This window comes from Heloderma suspectum, chromosome 2, assembly GCF_057233095.1.
Source record: "Heloderma suspectum isolate Gila_16-S chromosome 2, 16-S_ref, whole genome shotgun sequence".
Lineage (NCBI taxonomy): Eukaryota > Metazoa > Chordata > Lepidosauria > Squamata > Helodermatidae > Heloderma > Heloderma suspectum.
Genome location: NC_139459.1, coordinates 325,243,156 through 325,268,882, shown reverse-complemented (window position 1 = coordinate 325,268,882; position 25,727 = coordinate 325,243,156). Strand labels below are relative to the sequence as shown.

The window sequence follows — 25,727 nt, the reverse complement described above, 5'->3', positions numbered from 1 at the left end:
TTAAGACATGTCACATGTCTTATCACTTAGGAACATCACTTAGTGTTCCCAAGCCTGCCAAGGTCCAACAAGGTTAGGCCTCCATGTGCTCAGGTTTCAGGGTCCAAGGGAGGTACTGGCTGTCAGTCTGAGGGGTCAATAGGGCAGGCGTAAGTAAAGTTCCAGAGAAAGCCATCAAAGAATCCAAAGGCAGGTAAATTAACCCAAGTGAAGCAAGACGCCACATTCCCAAGAGCCACGGGAAGTAGCACAATCTCAAGCAGGAAAGTGGGTCCTGGAAGGCAGCAGCATAGGGGCAGGGCGTAGGAAGTCTTCTCCAGTAAGACAAGTTGCTCAGAGCAAAGAGCAAGCTCTTTAGGTGGGGCCTAATGAACCAGGATAGGGTCTTGGGGTCAACTGAGGTTCTCAGCCATGTGATGTGGATAGTACTCCAGCCCCAGTGGGAGGCTTGATGCACAGAGCTCAGTCTGCCAGTTTTGTGGTGGACAAAGCATTGGTAACATGGAAGGGAAGGTACCATGCTGTTGAGATACCTGGCTTGAATCCATCAAAGACTTGCCCACCCCATGGTGCCTTACATAGTTCTACTTCATTGCTCTATCACTAATCATGATAGTGGGTACCATTTATGGCAGTCAGATAGAAGTGGAAATGAACTTAAGTTTGCTAGCCGAAAAGAATGATTTTAGAGTTTATATTGACTGAATGAAATGCACAACAGTAAAGGAAATGTGGCTTAACTGGGCAAGGAAAAATAAACACTACACTTGGGCCACTACACTCCTATTGAAGAAGAGACGGCCTGGGGCACCTTTGTAAGGAGGGGAAGAAAAAGCCACAGAAATGCCCAAATGACCCCAAATGTTTATTTGATTGAAGGGTTCATAGTAGCAACATTGCATCAAATAACAGGAAAAATGCATGGCCACAGAGTGATTGATATACAGCAAAATAAACTTGTTTGGAAATTCACTTTTTTAAAACTGGCAGTGTGAAGAAATCTATACAGCTTTCAAAACCACAATCCTATGAACGGTTACTCAGGGCTAAGCTCCACTGAAGTCACTGGAATGTCTTAATAAACATGTATAGGACCAGGATGAAAAGGATGGGTTTTTATAGGGAAGGTAGGATACTGAAAGATTATTTGAGTGTCTCTTACAGTACTCGCTACAGTCCCACACAGATTCAGACGAACAGCAAAATCAACATTCTTACGCACGCCTCTGTTTTGGATTGTGGTTTTTACGTGCATTGGATGGATGCTGTTAATCAAGGCTGGATTCAAGAGTGGCCACAGTTGGGCACCTGCCAAAAGCTCACACCCCAGCAGGGGCCCACTCGCAAGAGCCACCTTTCCTTGCTTCTCCTGTTCACCACTGCAGCCTGCTTGTTCACCTGCCTCTCACTCTGGCCCAGACAACAGCGTGGTGAGAAGGAAGAGCAGCAGGTGTCACTTCCTACTTGCTCCTTGGTTCTCTGCCTGTCAAGCAAGCAAGTGGTAGCAATGATGAGAAAGAAGATGACGAGCAATAGTAGCTGGCAACGACAGTGGTGAGAAGATAGACTCACCAAGGGAGGGACCCCATTGAGGGTGTCCTGCCCAAGAGCCCTCAAAAAACTGGAGCTGACACTGCTGATAACGCAAAATAAAAATCAGAAGACAGCCATTCTGACATACATTCTAATCAAAGTATACATTATACTCAAATTACAGATTCAAGAAATGCAAACAACATCTACAAAAAGCTACCTGCGATAACAGCTTTGCCCTGGGCCAACAAATGAGGCATGTAATCCTGTGTACAAATGCACCAGTATCTAGGATGGTATGAAATCTATCCTGAAGAGAGATTTATTTATTTTTTAAGTAGAAGTTGCTACTTTAAAAAAAGTCTAACTGAATGGTATTAAAACAGGATAGGGTTTATTAGTGGCTATCAGTCATGATGGAAATTCCATGTTTAGGGGTAGGATGCTGCTTGGGGGAGGGGAAAAGGGCAATAATGGGGGAAGGCTAATGGTAAGAATGTGTGAACCCCTGAAAATAAATTGTTTTTTTCAGTGTTCCAATCATTCACTCAAAAAAACCTCAAGGATTTTTCGAAGTGTTTGATATAAACACATGTGAAGCCCAATTTAGCCTCTGCTCCCACTTCCCTGGCATTTTCCCCCTCTTTCCCAAGAAAAAAGCGTTGCCATGGGGAAGGGAGAGAAGGTGGTAGAAGAAGGGGTTTCACTGACTCAGGGGAGGCCTAGCGTGGCTTCTGCTTGGCTGGAAATCATTTGTGAAACTCCATTTCCTACCATGGACTTTATGAGTTGTCTCACTTGTGTCAAAGGGAGTCCTCTGTTGCACGTAAGCTTCTTCCCCAAGTAAGGTTTTTACCCTTGGGGGAGACTGTTAGGCAAAAATGAAAAATGCATTTTTGGATTTCTGTCAAGAGTAAGGAGTTTATAGTTATTACAAAATGTTTATTCACAGCTGAAGTTGAGGTGCATGAGTTCCCCTGCACCAGCTTTATCAAAACCACAGTTTCTGGCCACATCACCGTGATTAGCCCGCAATGGTGTAGTGGAACCAAGGCTCACAGGGATGCATATTTTGATTAGCAGGGACGCTGACATCATCTGCTACCTCCCCCAGAATTCCCCATTCTCCCTGAGCTTTCCTGCAATTCTCACAGTAGCAGGGAGGAATATGAATTTTCCCAGCAACAATACATTGCTCCTTGCTGTAATGCAACGTATTTTGGGATGGCTTGGTCTTGAATGGGAAACGCAAGACCCATCAGCTTTACAAAAGACCTATTCCTGGTGGATATAAAATTACTAGAACTGGTTTGTTGATATGCATTAACACAGTTGCCTGAATTTTTGGACTCTCTTTGGGGACGTGGCTATGGGGATTGTCATGATGACCACCTGCACTTCCAAATGTACCATTACACCGCTGTTTCCCACCCATGCACTGGGAGGAGCGCCTTCTCCATCCTGATCTATTTACATTACACCCCTGCATTGTGGGTCCCAGTCATTTTGCTTTCCTACTAGTTTGCCCACCTTGCTGACTGTGTACCAATCCCTAAATCCTGTCACTGCAGGCCTGGCTCTGAACTGAGAAATCCTTCCAGAAGGATGGATAAAAGAGACGGGGGGGGGGGGGGCTAGGGAAGCAAAATGACAGTGGAATGGAAGGAATAGGTAGGGAGACAATGAAGGAACAGGCAGAAATACCTCTGCCAGGAATCTATATAAGCAAGGCCAGATTCTGGCTGTTGCCCAGGAAATAACCAAGCCTGACCTGGAAATGTTTATAGTCAGGCTGGCTCAGCAGGAACCAATGGGCTGCCTAGGGTGGTGCCCTGGTAGAATACTGCCATTTCTTCACAATGCACCCCTGAGCGGCTCATCACAAGTAAACCGATCAGGGGGCATGAGTTTTAATCCCAGGCAATCCTGACTGCCTCAAAACTGGATAGTGAAAAATGAGGAACTGGCTCAGACCTCAGAAGGCTCAGAAGGTTGGTGAGAAAGGCAGGATAAGTTGGGTACAAGGACTGAAGTTGAGATCTGTGATGCTGGACTCAACACTGCTTTCTAACGCGAGCAGCATTCTATGGAAAGTAACTGCCACCTAATGCCTTTCGGGTGATGTTTTCAGTTGTCATTTTGGCTGTGTAGTGTTAACTTTGGCTGGGTCTTTGAGCTGCTTTGGGACAGTTTCAAAACTATACAGAGAGCTTAGTTTGATTCTAGTACAGTATTTTTCAATCCATGTATAGAAGGATTGTTGTTGTTTTTTTCCAAAAGGAGGGTGAAGAATTACTTGGCTCTTGCAGAACATCGGCTGACTTTCATGTAATCTCCACCAGCTGAGCCAGTAAAAAAACAAAACAAAACTGGCATGGTAACAAGCGCATAGCAGTTCCCACCCTGAGAGGGAAAGGCAAAGTGCCATTGTATATTCATCTGAGCTATTTGTTCTGTATCCCTAATATTTGAAGAAAAAACCACACAAATTCTACACTAAGGTGATCCAAATGTTGTGCCAAGAAAACCAAGTGCACATATTTGCTTATTCTACATAACTTTTATTCTTTTTCCAAGTACAAGTTTTAAAAGCCTGTAATATTTTTTGGAAGGGGTTCATGAATGGGAGGGAAGCATTTGGAGGGATTTGACAGGTTATTCTTTAGGGTGGGAAGTAGAAGCCAACCAAGGGGACCCCCCCACCCCCTCACACATATATACACCTCCCAGATAGTCCTACTTACAGACTATAATAATCCTGTCTACTGTATATCAACAAAGATGGCAGGATGGACATAACAGACAACATGAGAAATGGGTGAGGAAAAGGATTCTTTTAGGTGTCAACTCCAGAAAATACCAAACCAAACACTAGCCCTGTGGTCTCTAATAGGAAACCTTCTTTATGTTCCCCTTTAGACATCTGCATTTTTGCCAGGTATTTGTCCAAGGTTTTCACTGTGGTCATAAGGACTAGAAATTTGGTTTTCTTGAGTGAAAGATGGAATCTTCAGGATGCCATGTTCTCTCAAAAGCCAAACACACATGAGAAAACAAATAAAAGAGCACACCTTTCTCTCTCATATTTATATACATGCAGCCACACACACTTCAGATGCCACAGTTAAGAATATAATTAGAAAACTGATAGGGAGCAATCAGTACAAAACAGTTCTAAATACAGAGCCAGTGAAATACTTTGTGTACATCTGCTTTCCTTGGCAGCAGTGCTGCAAATTAATTACAGCTTCTGCACAGCTCACTCATCCTGTGCAATAATGGCTGTACAGCATGCCATAGTAACCAGTCAAAAGCTCATGACCATGTTTTGTTCCAATGTCTTGCGTAGAGTTATTGCTAAATCTCCTGGGTAATTGCATGAGACTGGATAATTCCTATAGTAACAAAGCAGCAGCACTGCCTATATTTGCTTGTGAAAGGTGGCAGCACAGATGCAAGAGTAGTAAGAAACAGATTAGAAATTGAGGGACCTGTAAGCTGCATTCCCATCTTTACAAACAACCCAAAATCTTTAGCTGATCCCTTAAACCTGCCTCTGCGTTACTGACATATCTGCATAATGAACCACACAGAGATCATAACTTGCATTTAACTCAAGTGCTTTTCTGGCTCTATGCCGTCAGTGATGGTCTAATAGTTAATGTGCCCACCTGCCATCTGTTGTTGACACCTTTATAGCCTGATTTACACGGGCTAATCGGTTAGGGGTATCTGATGGGGGGGGGCATTCTTATGGCGTATGGGCACATTACGACTTTGCAATCTTTATCCTGAAGCAATTACCACCTGTTACGAAGTTCCGCTGGAGATAGGCTGCATCTTCCCTCTGAACTGAACGCTTACATTTACTGTCAAGGGAATAAAATGGAATGTGTGGGACTAGAAGACCTTTAATTTAGTTTATAATGCTGGTTATCAAGTAACTGTATTTATGAGAGTTGCTCCACTCAATGGGTTAGCTTGACTGTGTGTGTGTGTGTGTGTGTGTGTGTGTGTGTGTGTGAGTGAGAGAGAGAGAGAGAGAGGGAGAGAGAGAGAGCGCGAGAGAGAGACCGCAAATGGATTTGACAGCATGGATTTTTGTGACTCATTTAAACCTCAAAATAAGGGTGTGGATCAAAGAGCCCTTTCTAAGAGGCTGCTAATGAGCTCCATGCCAGCCGTTACACCTCCCAGTGCCAAGCATTGCATCAGATGAGATGGGGACAGGGAAGAGCAGATCTCCCTCATAAGACACTTAACCGTTACAAACTGAAAGGAGGTGTCTGTGCCAGCAACAATGTGCTTATCCTCCCTCGGGAGATTTTGGAATAGTTCCTCACCCGCAGTAGTCTTGTGTCAGTCTCCCTCAAAAAGAGTCCTAACATGTAGGATGTACAAACACATTGTATCTTGTGAAATCAGAAACTGTGACCCGCCTGATGACCACCAAGTCGCAAGAGGCCAAAAAGAAATGCAACGTTTTCACAAGGAAGAGAAGACAACACTGGTAACAATGACAATAAATACTACATTTGGAGTAAACAGACACATCTCCATGCTCCAGATTCATAACCTCCCAATGTGCAATGAGTAATCACAGTAATTCTATAGCTACAAGGGAAACCAGCCAGGGTCTCCATGTTCAGTTTGCCATTTTCTGGCATTTGACTCCATTCTCTGTAGCTATTAACTCTGGAGTTATATTTCTTATTTAATTAAGACCACTTTTACAACAACCAATACACTAATGACCCTTAAACAAAAGGCAATATAAATTCTCTTACCTCCAGATCACATGCTTTGGTAGTTTGGAAAGGGCTGGGTGAAGCGCAAAAGGTATAGTACAAGTGTTTCTACTAAGCCTGTGTGTGTGCGCGTGTGTGCGCGCACGCGCATGTTTCTCCTAAATAAAAGCTATTTGGAGCAGAGATACATACAATTCCAGACTTCTTCCGTTACCATATAATCTGTAGGAAATGACCTTACTGTTCGTTGCTTTGATTACAGATTCAGAAACAAAAGCCCTCTCAAATGAGCCAAGCAGCAAGAGATATTAAAGATTTGCACCAAATGGAAGGCAACTTTTATTGTTAATATGTTCCCTTGTGATAAAGTTAAAGTCATTTGCCTCTTACCATTCCAACCCCACACCCTAAAACAACCGGTTGCCAAAACAGACCCTCCCTACGGCTCCAGCCAAAATTGCTATGTGACTTTCCAAATAAGAACATTTCTCCTCATGCAGTAAATGTGTAGGTGTATCACCCTCTGGACTACACTAAACAGAAGCAGTACTAGCTCATTTTGGGGGTGGGGGGAGGTTCTTGGGCAAGATGTTCCTCTTCACCATCATCATGACTGACTTTTACTTGCCCTCTTCCCCTGTTCCTAATCCACACAACGGCCCAGAGGGAGAGTGCAAGGAAAGTGGAGGATATTGTTCCATGTTCTAATCCAGTGGAACAGAAAGCCACAAAAGGGAAGGGAAGCAGAAGTCAAGAGGATCTGGGAGTCAGCAGTGGGCCTCAGCAGATGCCCAAGAATGCCAACCCCAGACATAAGCTTCAGGCACAGGCTTCTGCATAGGGCCACTCCACCCATGCATGTGCATCAAATGATTGCTCAGCACGTGAGGACCAGGCAAATGTTATTGGCTTCACTACTGCATGAGCAGTGCAGTCCTGCTCACTGGCCCTGCCTGTTCCCACATGCATTCAGCATACATTCTGAAAGAGCCTATGCATGTACATAGTCTTCACACAGCTGGGAAGCCTGCTTTTCCAGGTTTCCCAATTACACAGAATAGCACGTAGCACATTCAGTTCATACACATGTAAGTTCTCTCAGAACTTACACTGAATGCACAGAAGATCAGGGCCAATGGCCATGATCCTGCTTCCCCTTTGATGTCTCTTCATAGCTGAATATGCTGACTCCACTGAAAAGCATTGTTCTGAAAAGAAAGGAAGTGACGTGAATATTCTACCTACAGTGTTTGGTCTCTGATTGCTCATTCGCATAAGGATATATGTACACGTGAACACCCTAGAATTATTTATATAGCATATTACATGGTTTACCCTTAGATAATTCTTTAGCTGTTCATAATTTTAACAGTAGAAAGAGAGACCCAAAACAGGTCTCTCTTTCATTTACATTTCCTATGCAGTAATAACTAATGCTATTTGCTGTACATTAATTTAGGTCTGCTCCTCTTATGGCATTCAGGGAAAAAAGTAATGGGGCACTTTTTTTTTTAGAAGACAGTTGAGCAAAGATTAATTCATGGACTTTCAACAATTCTGAACAATTACTATTTCAGCTGTCACCCAGAATCAATGCACACAAATGGAGAACTTAAAACTGTCAGTTTGGAAAGACCATCTGCACCTATAAAAACCTGCCCAAGCCTTAAATTTGGCCTCTTAGGGCCTGCTCGTGGGCCCACTATTAAGAAGTATTATATTATTAGGCAGTAGAGATTGGGCCTTTTCAGTGGTGGCCCATGTTTATGGAATTCCCTCCCTAAGCCTTCCTACGTTGATGATATTTAGATGGGTGTTGAAGGCTTTTGTTTTAAACTATTTTTAATTGAGATTTTAATGTTTTGTATTTAACTTCTGCTGTTCCTTATTTTCTACTTTTGTGGCTTGCTTTCATATTTGGACTGCTTTATTCTGCTGGTACTGTTTTTAAACTGCTGCTGCTATTATATCTTTAGATGGGTTCGTGTTTTACACTGTGATTTTATGGTTCCTAACGTGTTATGAATGTTATGTTTTTATCTGTTATGAGCTGCCTTGGAAAGGATAACCCTAAAAGGTGGCTTTAAAAAACAAACAAATACAATCTAATGCTCATTAAGTTTAGTGACAGGAGAAGTTGAGATGTGCCAGACCTATTCAAATTGCTTCACCAGTTAAACTAACGGGCAGCAGTTTTAGAAAGCTTTCCCCCACCTTGAACAAATACTGCTTTCTTCCCCTAGAGGAAAGTTGGAAGTGCCATGCAATAAATGAGCCATCCATGCAGCCCTATAGCTGCCCCCTTCTTTAAAAGAACAAACAAAAGCATGTACCACCAAGGAATAAACACTGGATACACAAGGGGGAAAGAGCAGCCTTATTTCACTTAAAAAAAAAAAAAAACAGCACTAGATGAGCCTAAGACAGGACAAATTTCAACTATACACAAGCAGTATACACAAGGCAAGCTGACTCCAATTGGGGGGAAGGGGGGTGTCACGATTCTGTTGGCTTTCCTGGCCACTTTTACTGCTGTCTCACATCATAAGAACAGCAGAGCGATCCATGAAATTATGCTGCATGAAAAGTAGGCAAAATACACAGAGTACTGAATATTAATATAAATCATACATTATTAACAATAAAATATTGAATCAGATTTTATTCAAGACTGGCTGACAATATGTGGAGTTAAGTTTGTGCTGTCAGTTTTCAAACTCTTTAGCAGCACACCCAATCAGAATAACATCTGTGCTCAGTTCACACAGGATGGTGGCCCCATGCCATGGCGTTGGAAGCCCTGGAGGCACTACTGCTGGAGTTACAAGCAGGGTATGGCGTACGGACAGACATTTGTGTGAATAGGTTCATCCATCTGAGTGATCTTATTTAGGACAGTAGCTTGAAATTATGATGCCTTCATAAAAGCCCAGCTGTGAACCTAGTGGTAACTCTATGTACACCTGAATTAATTGTATGGAAACCACCATTATGTGTGCATTGGACCTTAGTCTTATGATTTAACTGCCAAAAAAGCCCAGCAGTTTTGAGGCACTTAAGTTTAGAACAGGAAAGAGCAATTGTAACTGCATGCACAGATATAGGCAGTAAAAATACTGTTTCTAATGTCATACTTCCAGTCTCTGGATTCTTGCAAATGTTACAGCAGCTCAACATTCCTTTGTGCTGCCAGATCAGAGAATAAACATATCTTATCAGGATTAGAGAACAATGCAATCCTCTCGAATTCATGAAAATGTAAATGTGGCCTTCAGAGGGATTTGAGTTTTGTATCCCTGCTCTAGCTTAAATCACTGTTGAATTATTAGTTCAATGAGAACACAGTGCCAACTTTGTTCCATCCACTTCTATTACGCTCCACCTCTTTTCAGATATTCTATGGATTCCCTTAGCATCCCCTTGTAGCTGTCTCTTGGCCTGACGTGCTCTCCCATTTACTCCTACATGATCCTCTGATCCTGTGCCCTACTTCTGTGTGTATTAATAAACGAACTGGCAGAGTGGGAGATTTGCCAGAAACCCTCCTACACAGCAGGTAAGAGGCACAGGCAGATGTCAGAGGCTCAGGTAAGGGAAATACAAACTGGAGTACTATTGCCTGATAGACAATTCTACATGGAAAACTATTTGGAGAAAGAAATGTTTCACAGAATGAAGGTGCAAGTGTTCAGTTAAGTCTACATACCTGATGCTCTGACTCCAGCAGAGGCAAACGCACCAATATGGTTTACCCCCAGTTCTAGCATTAGCTGACAAGCAATGTTAAGAGAGAATGGAAGGGAAACAAGTATGGAACTAATTAATAAATTTCCAAGGGCAGGGCCCAGGGGGTCTGAAAACAGAGCCCTGTTCCATTTAGTTATGTAAAATATGTTTGTTTATTATTTAAAATATTTATATACTGCTCTCTGGTAGCAAATTCCAGGACAGACTACAAGAGTCTTTAAAACAACCAGTAAAACTGACATAAAAATCCACAATAAAAACCAAGAAATCCCACTAAGATAGACATTAAAATCAGCAAACACTTGGCTAAACAAATACGTTTTTAACAGGCACTGAAACACCATCAAGTTTGGCACTCTGTCTAGTCTGGATTGAGTCTCCAGTTATTGTCCCTCATCCAGTCCATTACCAAGTTTAGGATAGTCACTGCCTCACCTATGTTTGATGAAAAGAAGACAGAAGCCCTGTGCAGGCATCCACCTGAATGTGTGAGGGCTTAAAGTAGGTAGAGTGATGGGGCTGTGCATACTGGCACCACCCTCTATGCCTGCGGCCCCCAAGCCCCCTCACTTCAGACCTTGCTGTGCTGAATCGGCAAGGTCTGAAAGGGAATTCAGCTCAGGTTTGCTTGAACACGAGTAGAACTCTGTGCGATCAGGAACCCTGATAAGGCAGGGCCCGCAATCATATGTAGAGTTTTACTGATGTTCACATGAACGTGAATGGAACTTCCTTTCAGACCTTGCCGATTCAGCATGGCAAGGTCTGAACTGAGGGGGGTGGGCCTGCCTGCTGGGAAATATTTTAAGGAGTGCCTCCAGCAGCACCAGACAGGCCGCTTAACAAGATCAGCCTCGGATGGCCTTCTCTCTGTCCCATCAGCCAGGACAGCTAGACTGGTGGGGACGAGGGAGAGGCCCTTTTCTGTGGTGGCCCCCACTCTGTGGAACTCCCTCCCTAGGGAACTCCGTCATGCCCCCTCTTTAATGAGCTTCTGTCGTGCATTAAAAACGTGGTTGTTCAGGCAGGCATTTGGGGTGGGTTAGGGTATTTTAGAAAATGTTTTATTGTAGAATTTTATTGTTTTAAACTGTTTTATTGTATGTTGTACATCGCCCAGAGTGGCTGGGTGACCAGCCAGATGGGCGATTAATAAATTTAATAATAAAATAAATAAATATAGGGGGCGAAGCCATGCCATGCGCATGGCCCTGTCACGCTAACCACTTTAAACCCTCATGTGTTCAGGTGAATGTATGCACAGGGCTATAAAGTTGGGTATCATCCAGATATTGATGACACTTCCCTCCTTCCCTCTGGACAGCCTCTCCCAGTGGTTTCATGTAGATGTTAAAAAGCATGGGGCACAAAACAGAGCCCTGAGGGATGCCACGATGTAGCCTCCACAAGGCAGAACTATAGTCTCCCTGCACCACCTTCTGGAGCTGGTTGTCCAAGCTGGAGCAGAACCACTGTAAAACAGTGCCTCTACAGCCTCCCCAGAAGGATATCATGGTCACCTATCGAGTCTAAGTTGTGGCAGATCCGAGCAACTTCATCCTCAAAGTGAAATGCAAATCAATCACAACAAGCTGTTGAGGGTTCAATTAAATCTTCCTTCTGATCAGCCTGTACAAGGCCACAAACCAACCACCAAAGTAGTAGCTTTGCTACAATGCTTTTAGACGAGGCCACGCACACAGCAATTAAACTGATTGCTGTGTGCTCAGCATTCTCTAAGGAGTTACTGTTTGAACCAGGGGTAGGCGCCCTGATGCCCTCCAGATGTTTTGGATGACATCTCTCAGAATCCTTGACCACTGGCCATGGTGGCTGGGGCTGATGGGAGTTGTAGTCCAAAATATCTGGAGAGCATCAACTGTGGCAAGACCAAGAACCCCACTGAAAGCCATATCACAACACCTGTGATTATCTGGCTGAAAGAATGACTAAGCATCCCTCATATCCTCTTGGAACTCAGCCACACCTAAAATAAAAGGAACCAAAATATAGGAAACTGCCTTAGATCCTTTCAGTCTATTTGTCCATTTGGGGCAAAACGGTCAACTCGGTCTGGCAGCAGCTTTCCAGAGTCTCTGGCATAGGTCTTTCTTATCACCTTCTTCAGGATACTTTCAACTGGAAATGGCAGGGGCTGAACCTGACACCTTTTGCATGCAAACCATGTGCTCTACCACTGACCTGGTTCCAGATCATGGGGACAGCCTACATGCATTCAGTAGGCTTTCCCTCTGCAGACATGCCTACAATGTGTGGACGGTGAGGCAGTGGGGCCTCTGGAAATGTGATGATGGGGGTGTGGGCAGTGGATAACACACGACTCTCTCCCTTGTGCAGTTGCTACTCTACCAATAGATTGGTAGAGCAGAAAAAGTGGCGCTCCCCTCGCAAACAATGAACTATTAGTAGGGGGAGGCAACAATTGGATTGCACCATTTTTTATTTCCCCAAATGTCTCTTAGGTATACTTATATTTGTGCCTCTAACATGCTTCGTTTCAGGAGTTAATATTAGCTTCTTTCTAGCATGCGTGCTAGTTGTCGAAATCACCTTTGGGCCCAAGATCCTAGGAATTTCTGAGAATACTCTCCAAGGACAGAGTTGTACTCCTCCCAAGCAAAAGAAAAAATGATGAGCTAATGCTCTGGTTGGAGTTTTGTAGCATTGTTTGTTTCCCATCACTTACTGAGCATAAATAACGTCCTCGTCTAAGAAATGTCATCTTTCCCTCAAAAGAAGGAACAATCTCAAATGTTGAGTAGAAACTGCAGATCAAAATAAGAAATAGCTTTGAAAGGAAAAAGTATGCATGCATCCCTATGGGGGTAAAAAAGATAATTTATCCCAGCACTGACAGCATTATCCTCTTTACAATCATTGAGAATGTGCCCATGCCATCTGTATAGGAGATCAGTCAAATTGCTAATTTTTATTTATTACATTTATTTATTACATTTATATCCCGCCTTTTTTCCTCCAAGGAACTCAAGGTGGCGTACATAATCCTCCTCCTCCTCCATTTTATCCTCACAACAACAACCCTGTGAGGTGGGTTGGGCTGAGAGTCTGTGACTGGCCCAAAGTCACCCAGTGAGCTTCCATGGCCGAGTGGGGACTAGAACCCGGATCTCCCGACTCCCAGTCCAGCACTCTAGCCACTACACCATGCTGGCTCCAATGACTAATTATCACGTGGTAACCTTCCCTGTTACAACTTGGCATTTAGGTTCAGCATAGGTAGGAAACCGAAATGGTGCAGTATTCTTCTGAATTCAGACAAAGCTTTTTAAAAAGATTATTTTAACCAAAGATCGTAGAGGGTATCTGAAGCTCCATTTTCAATAGGGCTTCATGGCTGGACTAGCACAGGAACTATGTCTTTTTTATTTTACTCTAGGGCTTTAACCCTTGCCCCCTGCACCTGCACTTACTACTGCAAAATAGTGATCCATATACCCCCCCCCCTCGCGTCACACACTAGGGTCCTGATCTGAATTGAAATCCCTGCATCTTCTCTAAAATAAATGTGAAAAAGTATTGTCTGCTTCGGCCCCAAGTTTTGTTCTAGTATTCAAAGCATCTCATAGAATCATAGAAGAGTAGGGTTGGAAGGGGCCTACAAGGCTATCGAGTCCAACCCCCCGCTCAGTGCAGGAATCCAAGTCAGAGCATGGAATCTGCTTCTTTCCTCCACAGCCATAAGAAACAGCACAGATTATACTTCAAATGCAGCATCCTTGTGTTTTCCCTTACTCATTGCAAAGCAATGATAACTCTCCAGAAAGTGCAGTTAATACAGAATTCGCTGGTTTGCATCCTGACAGGATTTAACACCTCTAGAATTATACGTCACTGCTCCAGCATGTATATTAGCTTCCAAATGCCTTCCTCAGAGGCTTGAGTTCAACATATCTAAGAGAATACATCTTCCATTTTCACATAGCAATCTTTAAGATTTACCAAGTGCCAATGTGCCATGTTTGGATGGAGAGGGGCCTTCTTGGTAATGGCCGTACTACTGTGGAAATCTTCCAAAGCACCTGAAGACTCTTCTGTTGGGGCTGGCTTTGACAGGTTGGGATTTTAGTATTTCTAATGATATGGTTAGTAAGTTATTAATTTCGAATTTTAATGGTATTATATTTATACGGCTATATTTATTCTGAGAAAAAGTTTGCGGAATTTGAAGAATGCCACCACCACTCACATGCAAAAAGATAAGGAATTGTATATATCTGAACCTGAAGCAAGGAGGATCTGGAGGGCAGGGTTTAGAACTGGAAGTTTGGAAGATGATGCACGTGCTAAATCAATCATCACCTAAAATTTAAAATGTGACATGGAGGGTGAAAGAGGAGAGTGCAAAAGCTGGCTTGAAACTCAACATTAGAAAAACTAAGATCATGGCATCTGGCCCCATCACTTCCTGGCATATAGAAGAGGAAGAAATGGAGGCAGTGACAGATTTTGTTTTCTTGGGCTCCAAGATCACCACAGACGGTGACTGTAGCCATGAAATTAAAAGACGCTTGCTCCTTGGGAGGAAAGCTATGGCAAACCTAGACAGCAGAGTAAGAAGCAGAGACATCACCTTGCCGACAAAGGTCCGTATGATCAAAGCTATGGTTTTCCCAGTAGCAACATATGGCTGTGAGAGCTGGACTATAAGGAAGGCTGAGCGCCGAAGAATTGATGCTTTCGAACTGTGGTGCTGGAGAAGACTCTTACGAGTCCCCTGGACTGCAAGGAGGTCAAATCAGTCAATCCTAAAGGAAATCAACCCTGAGTGCTCATTGGAAGGACAGATACTGAAGCTGAAGTTCAAATAATTTGGCCACTTAATGCGAAGAGAAAACTCCCTGGAAAAGACCCTGATGCTGGGAAAGACTGAAGGAGAAGTGGACGGCAGAGGATGAGATGGCTAGATAGCATCACCGATGCAATGAATATGAACTTGAGCACACTCCGGGAGACAGCGCAGGACAGGAAGGCCTGGCGTGCTTTGGTCCATGGGGTCATGAAGAGCTGGACACGACTTAACGACTGAACAACAACAAAATGGATTCTACATTCTGGAGTCTGAACAGTTAGGGTGGAGATTAGGAAGGCCCACTCATCAAGTAGGTACCACTTTCAGTACTACTCTGAATGCTGAACTTTTAAACTAATGTAACAGTGCAATTCCATGCATGTCTTTTCAAAGGTAATTCCCATTGACTTCAGTGGGACTTACTCCCAGTTTAGTGTGTATAGGACTGCAACCTAAGTGTGCCAGGGCTGGTAAGTGCCTTAAAATGGCATCCATACCGAGTTGGGAGTGGTAGGTTGGATTTAGTACAACTTAATCTATAGTTACTCCCTCTGAATACTTGATAGGGGAAAGCTATCAACAGAAAGAATGACAGAAAACCATAGTAAAGTTATAATTATCTTCAGCAAAAATCACAATATTGACTGAATTTTGTTAAGATGGCTGTTCAAAAAGAATTATTTTCCAAATGCTCCATGCATATGTAATTTTACATATCTTGTGAACGTCAGCACAGAAAATACTATTTATACACACACTACACAGAGTTAGTGAATAAGGAAACACTGTTTTTAAACTGGCACATATTGCCTCAAAGGAAAGGAAAGGAAATTCACAGTCAGGAATGAAAATTGTCCAGAAATGGAAAGGAGGGGCAATACAAAACGTTATTTCATTCAGTGTTTTTTCTTCTTTTTTTCCAGAACAAAACATGTTATTTCACAAGCCGAAGTGGAAATATGCCTAGCTGAAATTGCTGGAAAGCTGTTTTTAGGCAGTTGGATGAGCAGAACTAACTTAACCATCAATTGGCCAGACAGAATTTTACTTATTTTCTTTACTTCAAGAGGAAAGAAAACCCTGGCACAAACAGACAAGATTGCTATCAATAAACTCTATTTTTAAAAAGGGAATGAACCTAATGACCAAAGTCTGCTTTGATTTGCTTGCAAGCTCTGTAGCACAAAGCTACAGAAATAGTTTCAGTTTTACAGTTTCAGTATTTGTGCTTTTGGCAGTGGGCAGTTGGGCAAGTAAGTGCTCAAGATGCAATCTTTGCCACAACAAAAAAGTTTGATGAGAATCTGTGCAGTCTTTGGCAGCTCTGCAAAATAAAGATGGGTCAGGTGATAGAGGCCCTGGAAGTATTTAAGATGAAGTTCAATATTTAATCTGAAAGTGATGAAAATGCACTGGTCACCTATTTGCTTTCAGGCCCAATTCATGCAGCTGGTATATATCTTTAAAAGTCCTAAACAGCTTGGCATCCGAATACCTAAAGGAGCACCTCTTCCCAAACCATCCTGCCCGCCATAACTTGAGATCTTCTACAGAGGCCCTTCTCTGAGTCCCCTCCTTAGGGGAGGTACATGATGTATCTACAAATAAGAGGGCATTTTCCGTTGTGGTGCCACAACTTTGGAACACCTTCCCGAAGGAGCTATATCTAGTGCTTTCTGGTGCCAAGTTGAAACCTTTTTTTTTATTTGCCAAGGCATTTTAAGTGGTAATGCTCTGTGGTTTTTATAGTTTTATCTATTTCTTGTTGGTTCTAATCATTACTGATGTTTTATTGTAGTGTGCATGCTGCGTGCGAGTGCGTATATAGGCAAGATTAATATTATTCATGCATATATATACCATCCCGGAATCCATTTCAGTTTTAGAAATAATATAAATAAATAAAAAGTTACAGTAGTTCAGATAAACATACCTCTTTTCACCAGTTAGTGGAAAACATAATTTTCATAGAACAGTAAAATAATTGCTAATTAGTGTGCCGTAAATTACTTTATAGATCAACTGATTTCAAGAAGGGATATTTACTTTTCAAAAAATAAGTGGTATCTAAATGCAAATAATTAGCAGTGGTAAAGCTGGCTGAGACTTATAAACCTCTTATTGAACAATGATCTAACCGTTTGGGAATTTGGGGTCCAAAAGATCTTGAGAGCCAAAGAGATGACTTGCCTTTAACACTCATTAGCCTCATTACCCAGCATCTTGTAGGGATGTCTAAAACTAATGACGTATCTCTTCCATCTGGAAAAAAAATAATTGCAAAGACCTTCCCTTTTTTATGCAATATCATTTTGGAAAATTAATTGAGGGTGGGGTGGCAGAGGAAATGTTAATAGTACAGCTGCCCATTACAGGAAGCAGAAATAGCCTATTCCCCTCTTTATTCCTCTATCACAAATTAGGTGTAGAGCAAAATGTGTACATTGCCAAGCTTATGTATTGTGTGCTAAGCACTTTGTCAGCAGTTTCTCCGCCTGACCTAAAAGAAACAATCTTTCTGGTGTTAAAAAGAGCTCCTCCGCCCTCTCTTTACTCTACTCTGGTTCCGTTTCAGTAGCTTTAGGTCAGCCTTCACCAAATCTTAAATTGTTCAGCCACACTGTTTCCCTGCTACTTCTTTACTCCTCTGGAATGATGTCCCTCATTTGGGGTTCTCTTATGGACCCTGCCCCAGAATAATCAACAAGAGGGCAATTTGGAACCACTACATCATTGTACATGAAAGCCCTATATTATGGTTGCTCAGGTATCCAGACACCAAAAACTGAAATTGATTGTGCTATGCATGTATGGGTGTGTTTGTTTTTCCAAAAAGGCCATAATGCAGTAGTAAAGGGTATGATTTGCCTGCAGAAGATATAAAGATAAAAGATGTCAGATAACAGGGCTGTGTAGGGCTCCTGACCAAGACCATGGAAATCCAGTGACAGTGAAGGGAAACAATACTGAGCCAGATGCACTCGTGGTATGTCTTAAACTAAGGTGTGTTCATAAATTCATAATAAAAAGGATAGATTTGGAGGGAGAGTCCATTGCTTATTGGCAGAGCACATACTTTCCAGGTGAAGGTGCTAAAATCAAACAGGGATGGGGAACATGTGGCCCTCCAGATGTTATCAGACTGTTATTGGACAGATGTTATCCCATCATCCTTCACCATTGGTTATGGTGTCTAGAGCTGATGGGAGTTGCAGGCCAACAGCATCTGGGGGGAGGCCCTTGCCCCCGCTTGTAGCATCTGTACTTTAAAAGGCTTTCCAGAAGCAGTGTAGGGAATAACCCCTGCATGCTAAAACTGCAGCTCTATTGGCAGTCAGAGGAGACAATACTGGGCTAGATGGAGCAATGGTCCAACTCTGTGTAACGCAGCTTCGTATGTTCATATAAACCCAAGGTATCATCCCACTTGAATCTGCCATCCTTTCTCTCTGCCAGCCTTATTCCTGTCCTGTCGTTGTCGCCACTTTCCCTGCCTGCACCAATGTTTCATACTCAATCAGGGCATACCTTTTAAGCTGTTATGGAATGAGCTGTGGGCCTTGGGACAGATAAAGGGGTGAGGGATTTGAACCGCCACCACGGAAAAAAGCATAATCACTAAACCCCCTGGACCACAGTCCTGCTCATAAATGGAAGTGCTCCTAAACTGCCATGGAACAGCTACCTCTATCCTAAACAACAACAAGATAAATATTGCGTCCTAAGCACCTCTTTTGCAATACAGTATTGCAAAATTTCAGTATTGAAATTGGAGGGGCCAACTTTCATGGAGAATATGGTTGTCGCTAAAACTGTATGTTCCTAAAGTAGAGGAACATCCCACAGTGAGTTACACTAGGAAAGGTTTGCATCAGTTTGTGCCTTGAGGTATATGACCTTCTAAACAAGAAGACAGCATTCTTGGGAAACTTCTAAGCTTCAGTCTTTATTTAGGAGTCTGGCCAAATCCTAATATTATTAGTATTAGATCTTATTGATTTGCAAAGGACCCTGCCAGAATTGCAAAGGCCCTCTGTGCCAACTCTTCCATCAACAGCTTCCAATGCAGTTTGTAAGGACAGGCTGCTATATTTTGTATAGAGCATATGAGACAAGGTTAGGGGTCATTTTGCTACCATTTCCAGATAGAAAAAAGTATCATTGCCTATCAATAATGGGTTAAAGAATACAGAGGACTTATTCCATGCTATATTCTGGAGTCCCACACCCATATGCATGTCCTCTTACACTAAAGACAAATGATAGTCAGCATGCAAGAACTCCCTGGGATCAAAGATATAGGTCAGATATAGTGTTAGAGAGGGCATCTTAGGAAAGTCAGAGTGAAGAGCCGAACAGATTCTTTTAATACATTGGCAGATATGATACAAAGGATATGATATCTTTGCTACTCATGTTTGGCAGGTTGTCAGTGAATTTCCCCACAGGTGCAAGCCCCCCACATTTTTACAGGATCTGACCCAACCTGGAGTATGGAGTGGTAGAGGTGCACACCAGCAGAGTTGCTCTAGGTATGCTTCCTGGAAGAAAGCCAGAATATGGTTAGATAGAAGGCAGGCAGGAACCAACATGGCAGTCAAATTCAGGCAACAAAAATCACACTAGGAACCAGATTGTGTTCAGTGAGCAGCCAGGGACAACACCTTTATATTGATCCAGCAAACTAGAGTAGGAAGCAGATACAAATGGGGAGCCTAACAAATTGTTGCTGAAACCTGACCTAGAAGCTTTTCTAGGAAGCAGAATTACCAGTCATATGAGCTGTGCATGGAGCCCATCAAATAGACTTGTAGAGAAAAACAGAGCCTTGTACATCCAGTGACTCATTATGCCAGCCAGGGAGCTTTGGTTGTAAGGTTGTTTCCCCATCCCTTTTGAAAGTGAACTTTTGTATATGTCCCCTCCAGACAATGAAATACACAAGTTGTCCTCACATTGGACATTCGTCATCTCACATGTGAGGAGATACAAAGATTCCATTTTGGAAGTGATAGGGAAGCTCAGAAACGCAAATCACTTTCACTTCCTTTCTCTACTTTCTGTCATATCTGAGGCGGTTGTGTTCCATATTTACCTATCCAGTCTCTAAGGTGATCATCTGAGACCCAAATGAGGTGAGGCAGGTGCCCACAAGAGAGAGGGCCTTTTTAGTAGTGGCATTCTGCCTATAGAATGCCCTCCCCAGATAAGCTTGCATGGTGCCTATGTTGTGGTCTTTTTGGTGCCAGATGAAGACCTTTTTATTATCCCAGGCAGCGGAGAAATTATTTTAGTGCTTTTAGATCTTAGCACTATTTTATCCTTTGCTGCTGGTTTTACTTTGGTTTTATCCTGTGCTGCTTTATCTTTTTTGTTTTGACATCATACATTTCATGTTTTAATCTATTTGTACAGACAATACAGGACTAGGTGAACAAACAGTATCGCCTGTTACACAGCAGCTTTCCTGAATTCCTTGTGTTCTTGTTTCTCAATCCAATTTCTATTCCACACTCTTCCTTCAGCCATAGACTCCATGTCTCTGAGCTTCCCAGAATCTATTTCCAGTCCTCAGTCTGCCCTAGAATGATACTATGCCCAAAATCTATGTGAAGCTTTAATCTCAGTCATATGGACAACTTTCTCTTCCCTCACAGAAAGAGGACTGTAAACATTCTGACAGCTTTGTTCTTTGGAATGTTTCTATGCTTTCACAGCAACTCAGCTATATCAGTGAGTTCATTGCTATAAGTATGCTACAATACAGATTAGGCTAAATGTAAAACAATTATATTAATGTTAAGGTTTGAGCCAAACATGAAGAAGCACAATACTTTAAGGGCACAATCCTGTGTGGATACCCGCCAGCCTCTAAACTCGGAGGCTGGTGAATATCCAATGCAGGGTGGGAAAACCGTGGAGGCAGTCTTTGCCTCTATGCTCCAGCTGCCCTGCATGTCTGCTAGACAGGCGATTTCACCCGTCTACCAGCAGACCTGCAGAAGGAGGGAAGGAGGTTGGGCCTGGAGCCCTCGCTAGCACTTATGCATTGGCTATACAGTTTAAGTATGTGCATTAAATTAATGCACATACTTTAATGAGCTTCCACCACGCATTAAAAAAGTGGTTGTTCAGGCAGGCATTTGGGGTGGGCTAGGGTATTTTTAGAAATATGATGTTTTAATGTAGAATTTTATTGTTTTAAAACTGTTGTATTGCTGTACATCGCCCAGAGTGGCCGGCCAGATGGGTGATTAAGAAATTCAATAAATAAATAAATTAAATTAAAATGCTGACTTCTACTAAAATAAGCCAAACTTTCTTCAGCTTTACTGATAAAATTCTGGCAAATGATTTTTGTGCAGGGAAAAGGTGAGCATATACAATCCTGAACATTAGCATGAGCGTTGTCTCTCTGGTAGTCTTTTTTTAAACAACTCATTCATTTAGCAGCTAGTATGTGATTGAGTGTGGGAGGACAAGGTTCATATCTCAATCCTCTTGCTTGGTGGTTTTGGATATTACCTTCCAGCTTAACTGGAATGTTGTGAGGAAACATGAGAGAGAGAGAAGGGTGTCTACAAGAATTTTTTCAGGGGTGGAGGGGTGGGGGCAAAGCTACACAGCAGTTTGTGGCTGTAATTCATGCACATAGTGAGCACTGCTACAACACCTCTGTGCACTTTCCTTCTGTGTACCAACAGCTTTCAATGTGATGCTAAAGGCAGTGATGCCATAAAATATATGATATGATATGGTACTCTTAAGACAACTGTACTATGTTTGTGCATTTGGTTTTATTTTCTCTTGTTCCTAGGTGGGGGGGGGTTAATCCCCCACTCTAAATAAAGTTTTGTTGAAGTTCATGATGTTTCTAGAATATAATACTCTTCTGAATTAGTGCTGATCTATTCCCAGGATCTTTTACTACTCTATGTTGGCTTCTAAATGTCATAGAAGTGACGCTAGGCAAGAAAACCCTGACAGCAGCAGAGAACAGGCCCATCATTTCTGGTAGATCTGGTAACTGAGCACTGACAAGGCCTGGGCACCATGTTTACCAAGATGGGTAGACCTGGCCTCTGAGAATTTTTATTTTCTTGGGCTCCAAGATCACCACAGATGGTGACTGTAGCCATGAAATTAAAAGACGCTTGATCCTTGGGAGGAAAGCTATGGCAAACCTAGACAGCAGAGTAAGAAGCAGAGACATCACCTTGCCGACAAAGGTCCGTGTAATCAAAGCTATGGTTTTCCCAGTAGCAACGTATGGCTGTGAGAGCTGGACTATAAGGAAGGCTGAGCGCCGAAGAATTGATGCCTTTGAACTGTGGTGCTGGAGAAGACTCTTACGAGTCCCTTGGACTGCAAGGAGGTCAAATCAGTCAATCTTAAAGGAAATCAATCCTGAGTGCTCATTGGAAGGACAGATACTGAAGTTGAAGTTCAAATATTTTGGCCACCTAATGCAAAGAGAAAACTCACTGGAAAATACCCTGATGCTGGGAAAGATTGAAGGCAAAAGGAGAAGGGGACGGCAGAGGATGAAATAGATGGCTAGATAGCATCACTGATGCAATGAATATGAACTTGAGCACACTCCGGGAGACAGCGCAGGACAGGAAGGCCTGGCGTGCTATGGTCCATGGGGTCACAAAGAGTCGGACACGAAATAACGACGGAACAACAACTGCCCTTCTTGTTGTTTCTCAGTGGGTAGACCTGGCGTCTGAACACCATCTTTACACCCACGGATGAACCCCCCAGTTTTTTCCCTGACTGCTTTTAACCTTTTAGGCCCTTGGGCCAACGGCCATTACAGTGGTGAATGGCGTGGTTAATACGGGGGAAGGGGAGTGTCCTGCTCTGCTTGCAGTCCTCTCCTACTCTTTGCTCTGCAGGCAGCACACAATAGATTCAGGTACCTTCACAAGAGGGTTATTACTACAATACATGAGAAAACACTACCTTGAGGAGCTGGGTGGCATACTGTCTCACCTCCAAGGCTTGCAAAAAGAGAGCAGGAGCAAGATGGGGAGAGGCTACACTTTGGGCCTACTGTAGGTTTTGCATCAAAACAAGCCCCTCTAGCCCTTAATCAATTGCACTGCTGCTGCAATGATTGCTGCTACAACTTCACAGCACCGTCTGTTTTTTCCTAAAATATCAACATACCAGGAGACTGGGTAAGAACACTGGACTACACTGCAGAGTTGTCATACAATACTCTAACCCATTCACCCCCTCCACAAAATGGGAACAATACTGGGCAACTCTGCAGGAATGGTGTAATCCATCCTCTCTCAGCCACAGCCCTGCCTCCTGCAATATGGGCAAAATTAAGATGAACTTAATCTGCACGCATTGTCGAGATATTTTATAATGTTTATAAACTTAGAAAAAAGATATTAACAAGATCTGAATTAGAAAGATAATGAGCTCCTTTCTTTCTTGCACCTTTTGTTTTTTGGCAGACACATTACTGCCCAATCTCAGTTACACTAAACTCCTGGATTTCTAATCGTTTCTTGGACTACAATTACTTCCTAACAGGAAAGACATCAAAAAGGCTTTAAAAGGAAGTTCCTTCTCCAGACAGTGGGTGTGTTAACAATTGCTATGGCTTCATTCATTGGCTAAAGATGAACACTGAAAGATGGGAGCAGACAAGTTTCCCACAAACTGAATGGGCAGAATAGTTCCTGCGCATTTCCCCTCATTTCTCAGGTTCTACAAGAGCTAGGGCCTTGCTTTTTCTTTTTAAATGACAGCTTGGAATCTGGAGATTATGGCTCATACTGGGGGGGGGGGTCAACTGCACCCCCTTGCATCTTCCTGCGGACACCCATGGAGGGAGATATCATGAAGCTCTCAAAACTCCCACTGAATCATCATCAACAAGTATAGTAGCCAGTACTTTTGCTGATGACCGCTTTGACAGTACACCACAGCCTTCCCCAATCTGGCGCCCTATACTGTAACTCCCACCAGTCCTAGCCAGTATCGCCATTCGCCAATGGTCAGGGGTGATGGGAGAGTAGTCCAAAATAACTGGAGGGCATCAGGTTGGGGAAGGCTGGTCTACTCAAATGAGGGCATAATCTAGTTTGAAGTTCATAAGAGACTCACAGTGAAATCCTATGCATGATTCCTCAAAAGTAAACTCCACTGTGTTTAGCAGGGCTTACTCCTAGGTAAGTGTATAGAGGGTTGCAGCCTCAGATGTAGAGCTACAAAAAACGAATGCATTAAAAGGAACAGTGGCCATTCAGTTTGATGCCCTTATCCAACCAAAATTCAAGGATATAAAGTAGCTCCATAAAGCCACAGAAGGTCACAATACACTATGTTAGAGTACTATAACCTCAGGAGGACCTTGTCTGAACCATCCATGCATTCTCTTTTAAAACCAGACACATACCTACACAAACTCATAACAGCAAGTTAAATATCTCAAAATGATTCCCCTGAGGCATGGAGCAGTGTTTTCAAATGGAAATTGTACAGAGCAGTTTGGGGAAAGTCAGAAGCCTACGTCTGCCTTCAGGACAGCTGTTTCTTTTTAAACACACTTAATTATCTTTAAAGAGTTTGTTTTAAAACAATCACATGGAGCAATATAACATTGCACTTTTGGCTCTTTGGCATTAAAAATGTGGTACTTCCAAACTAGTGGCTGCATTTTTGTACTTGGTCTGCAAAGCAGGTATAAATGGGATACAGGAGGGAGGGAGGACTTATCAGAAGAACTTCTATTTCAATATTTATCCCTCTCTTCTCACCCAATGCACAAACTACAAGCACATGGGACATTTTAAAACTACACATTATTGGGAAAACAGTAAATGTGGGGGGAAAGAGAGCACAAATGAGGACATAGTAAGTTTCTCCTGTTACAGCATCTCATGTTCTGCCTATTCCTTGACAGACACCGAATTAACCCCATTAGATTTAAAAGCATGAGGTGGCAGTGGGACGGAAAGGACACTCAATCCCAATTAACCATTTTAAACAACATTGGAGGATATTTTGCGAAGCAAAGATTTCCAGGAAGCATCATATTTAAAAAGCATATGTGTCACAACAATTAAGACACATGAAACAGAATTACCACCACCTCAATTGGCCATCTTCCTAGGGATTATAAAAACATATAAAGGCTACAAGTCTCTTTTGCAGAAACAATGTCATCTAGGGATCATGTACTTCATTTGAGAGCATCTTACAGGTGAGTTAGTTAAGTTACAGATGAACTTTCTTCTCACCCCACCCCCCACCCCTTTGGCTATGCAATAAGGAGGAAAAATTAAAATAACCAAGGGTTTACCTGATAAACATCCCTTATGCCACACCACGTTCTCAGCGCTTGGTGGCATCCCCTCACCCTCTGCGTGTACCATCTCCTCAACGTCGAGACTGTCAAATTCCAAACAAAGCGGCTCCCACTGAAAAGAAAGTCTTCAACTCCACACATGAATACTGAAGCCATGATTTGCTGTTTCTGAGCCTCAGTCCGGCAAGCCACGCTTCTTCCTGCCTTGAGTCCGTCCGCCCTCTTTTTAAAACACACACACCCCTCCTGCTACAGCAGACTCATTTTATATGGCACGGAAAAGGGCAGGGATGTTGCGAGAGGCCAGGGTCAATCCTTACACAAACTCCTCTTTCACTTTGCTTCCTGGGCAGACTCCCAGACATGCCCTGGCGTTGCTTGAAGTCCAGCCAACGGCTGCAGTAGCTCAGCCTGACTAGAAGCTCACACAGCAGCCTTGTGTCCTTCTTAACAGCTTATATAAATCTCCGTTAAGCTTCAGTAGCTACCACTATGGATTATAATTAAATATTTAACCCATTTCTGCTGTGCATGC

The 25,727-nt window shown here is 42.8% G+C and overlaps 1 protein-coding gene across 2 annotated transcripts in view; it reads right to left on the bottom strand.

Annotated features, from left to right (window-relative positions):
• Window positions 1-25,478, bottom strand: part of FRMD4B (FERM domain containing 4B) — a 177,842-nt gene extending 152,364 nt beyond the window's left edge. For both annotated transcript variants that reach the window (XM_084840423.1, XM_084840424.1), the window contains exon 1: window positions 25,187-25,478. In XM_084840423.1, coding sequence (XP_084696549.1) covers window positions 25,187-25,348 — 162 coding nt within the window. In that variant the 5' untranslated portion in view covers window positions 25,349-25,478. The remainder of the gene's footprint in view (window positions 1-25,186) is intronic.
• Window positions 25,479-25,727: the final 249 nt, after the last annotated feature.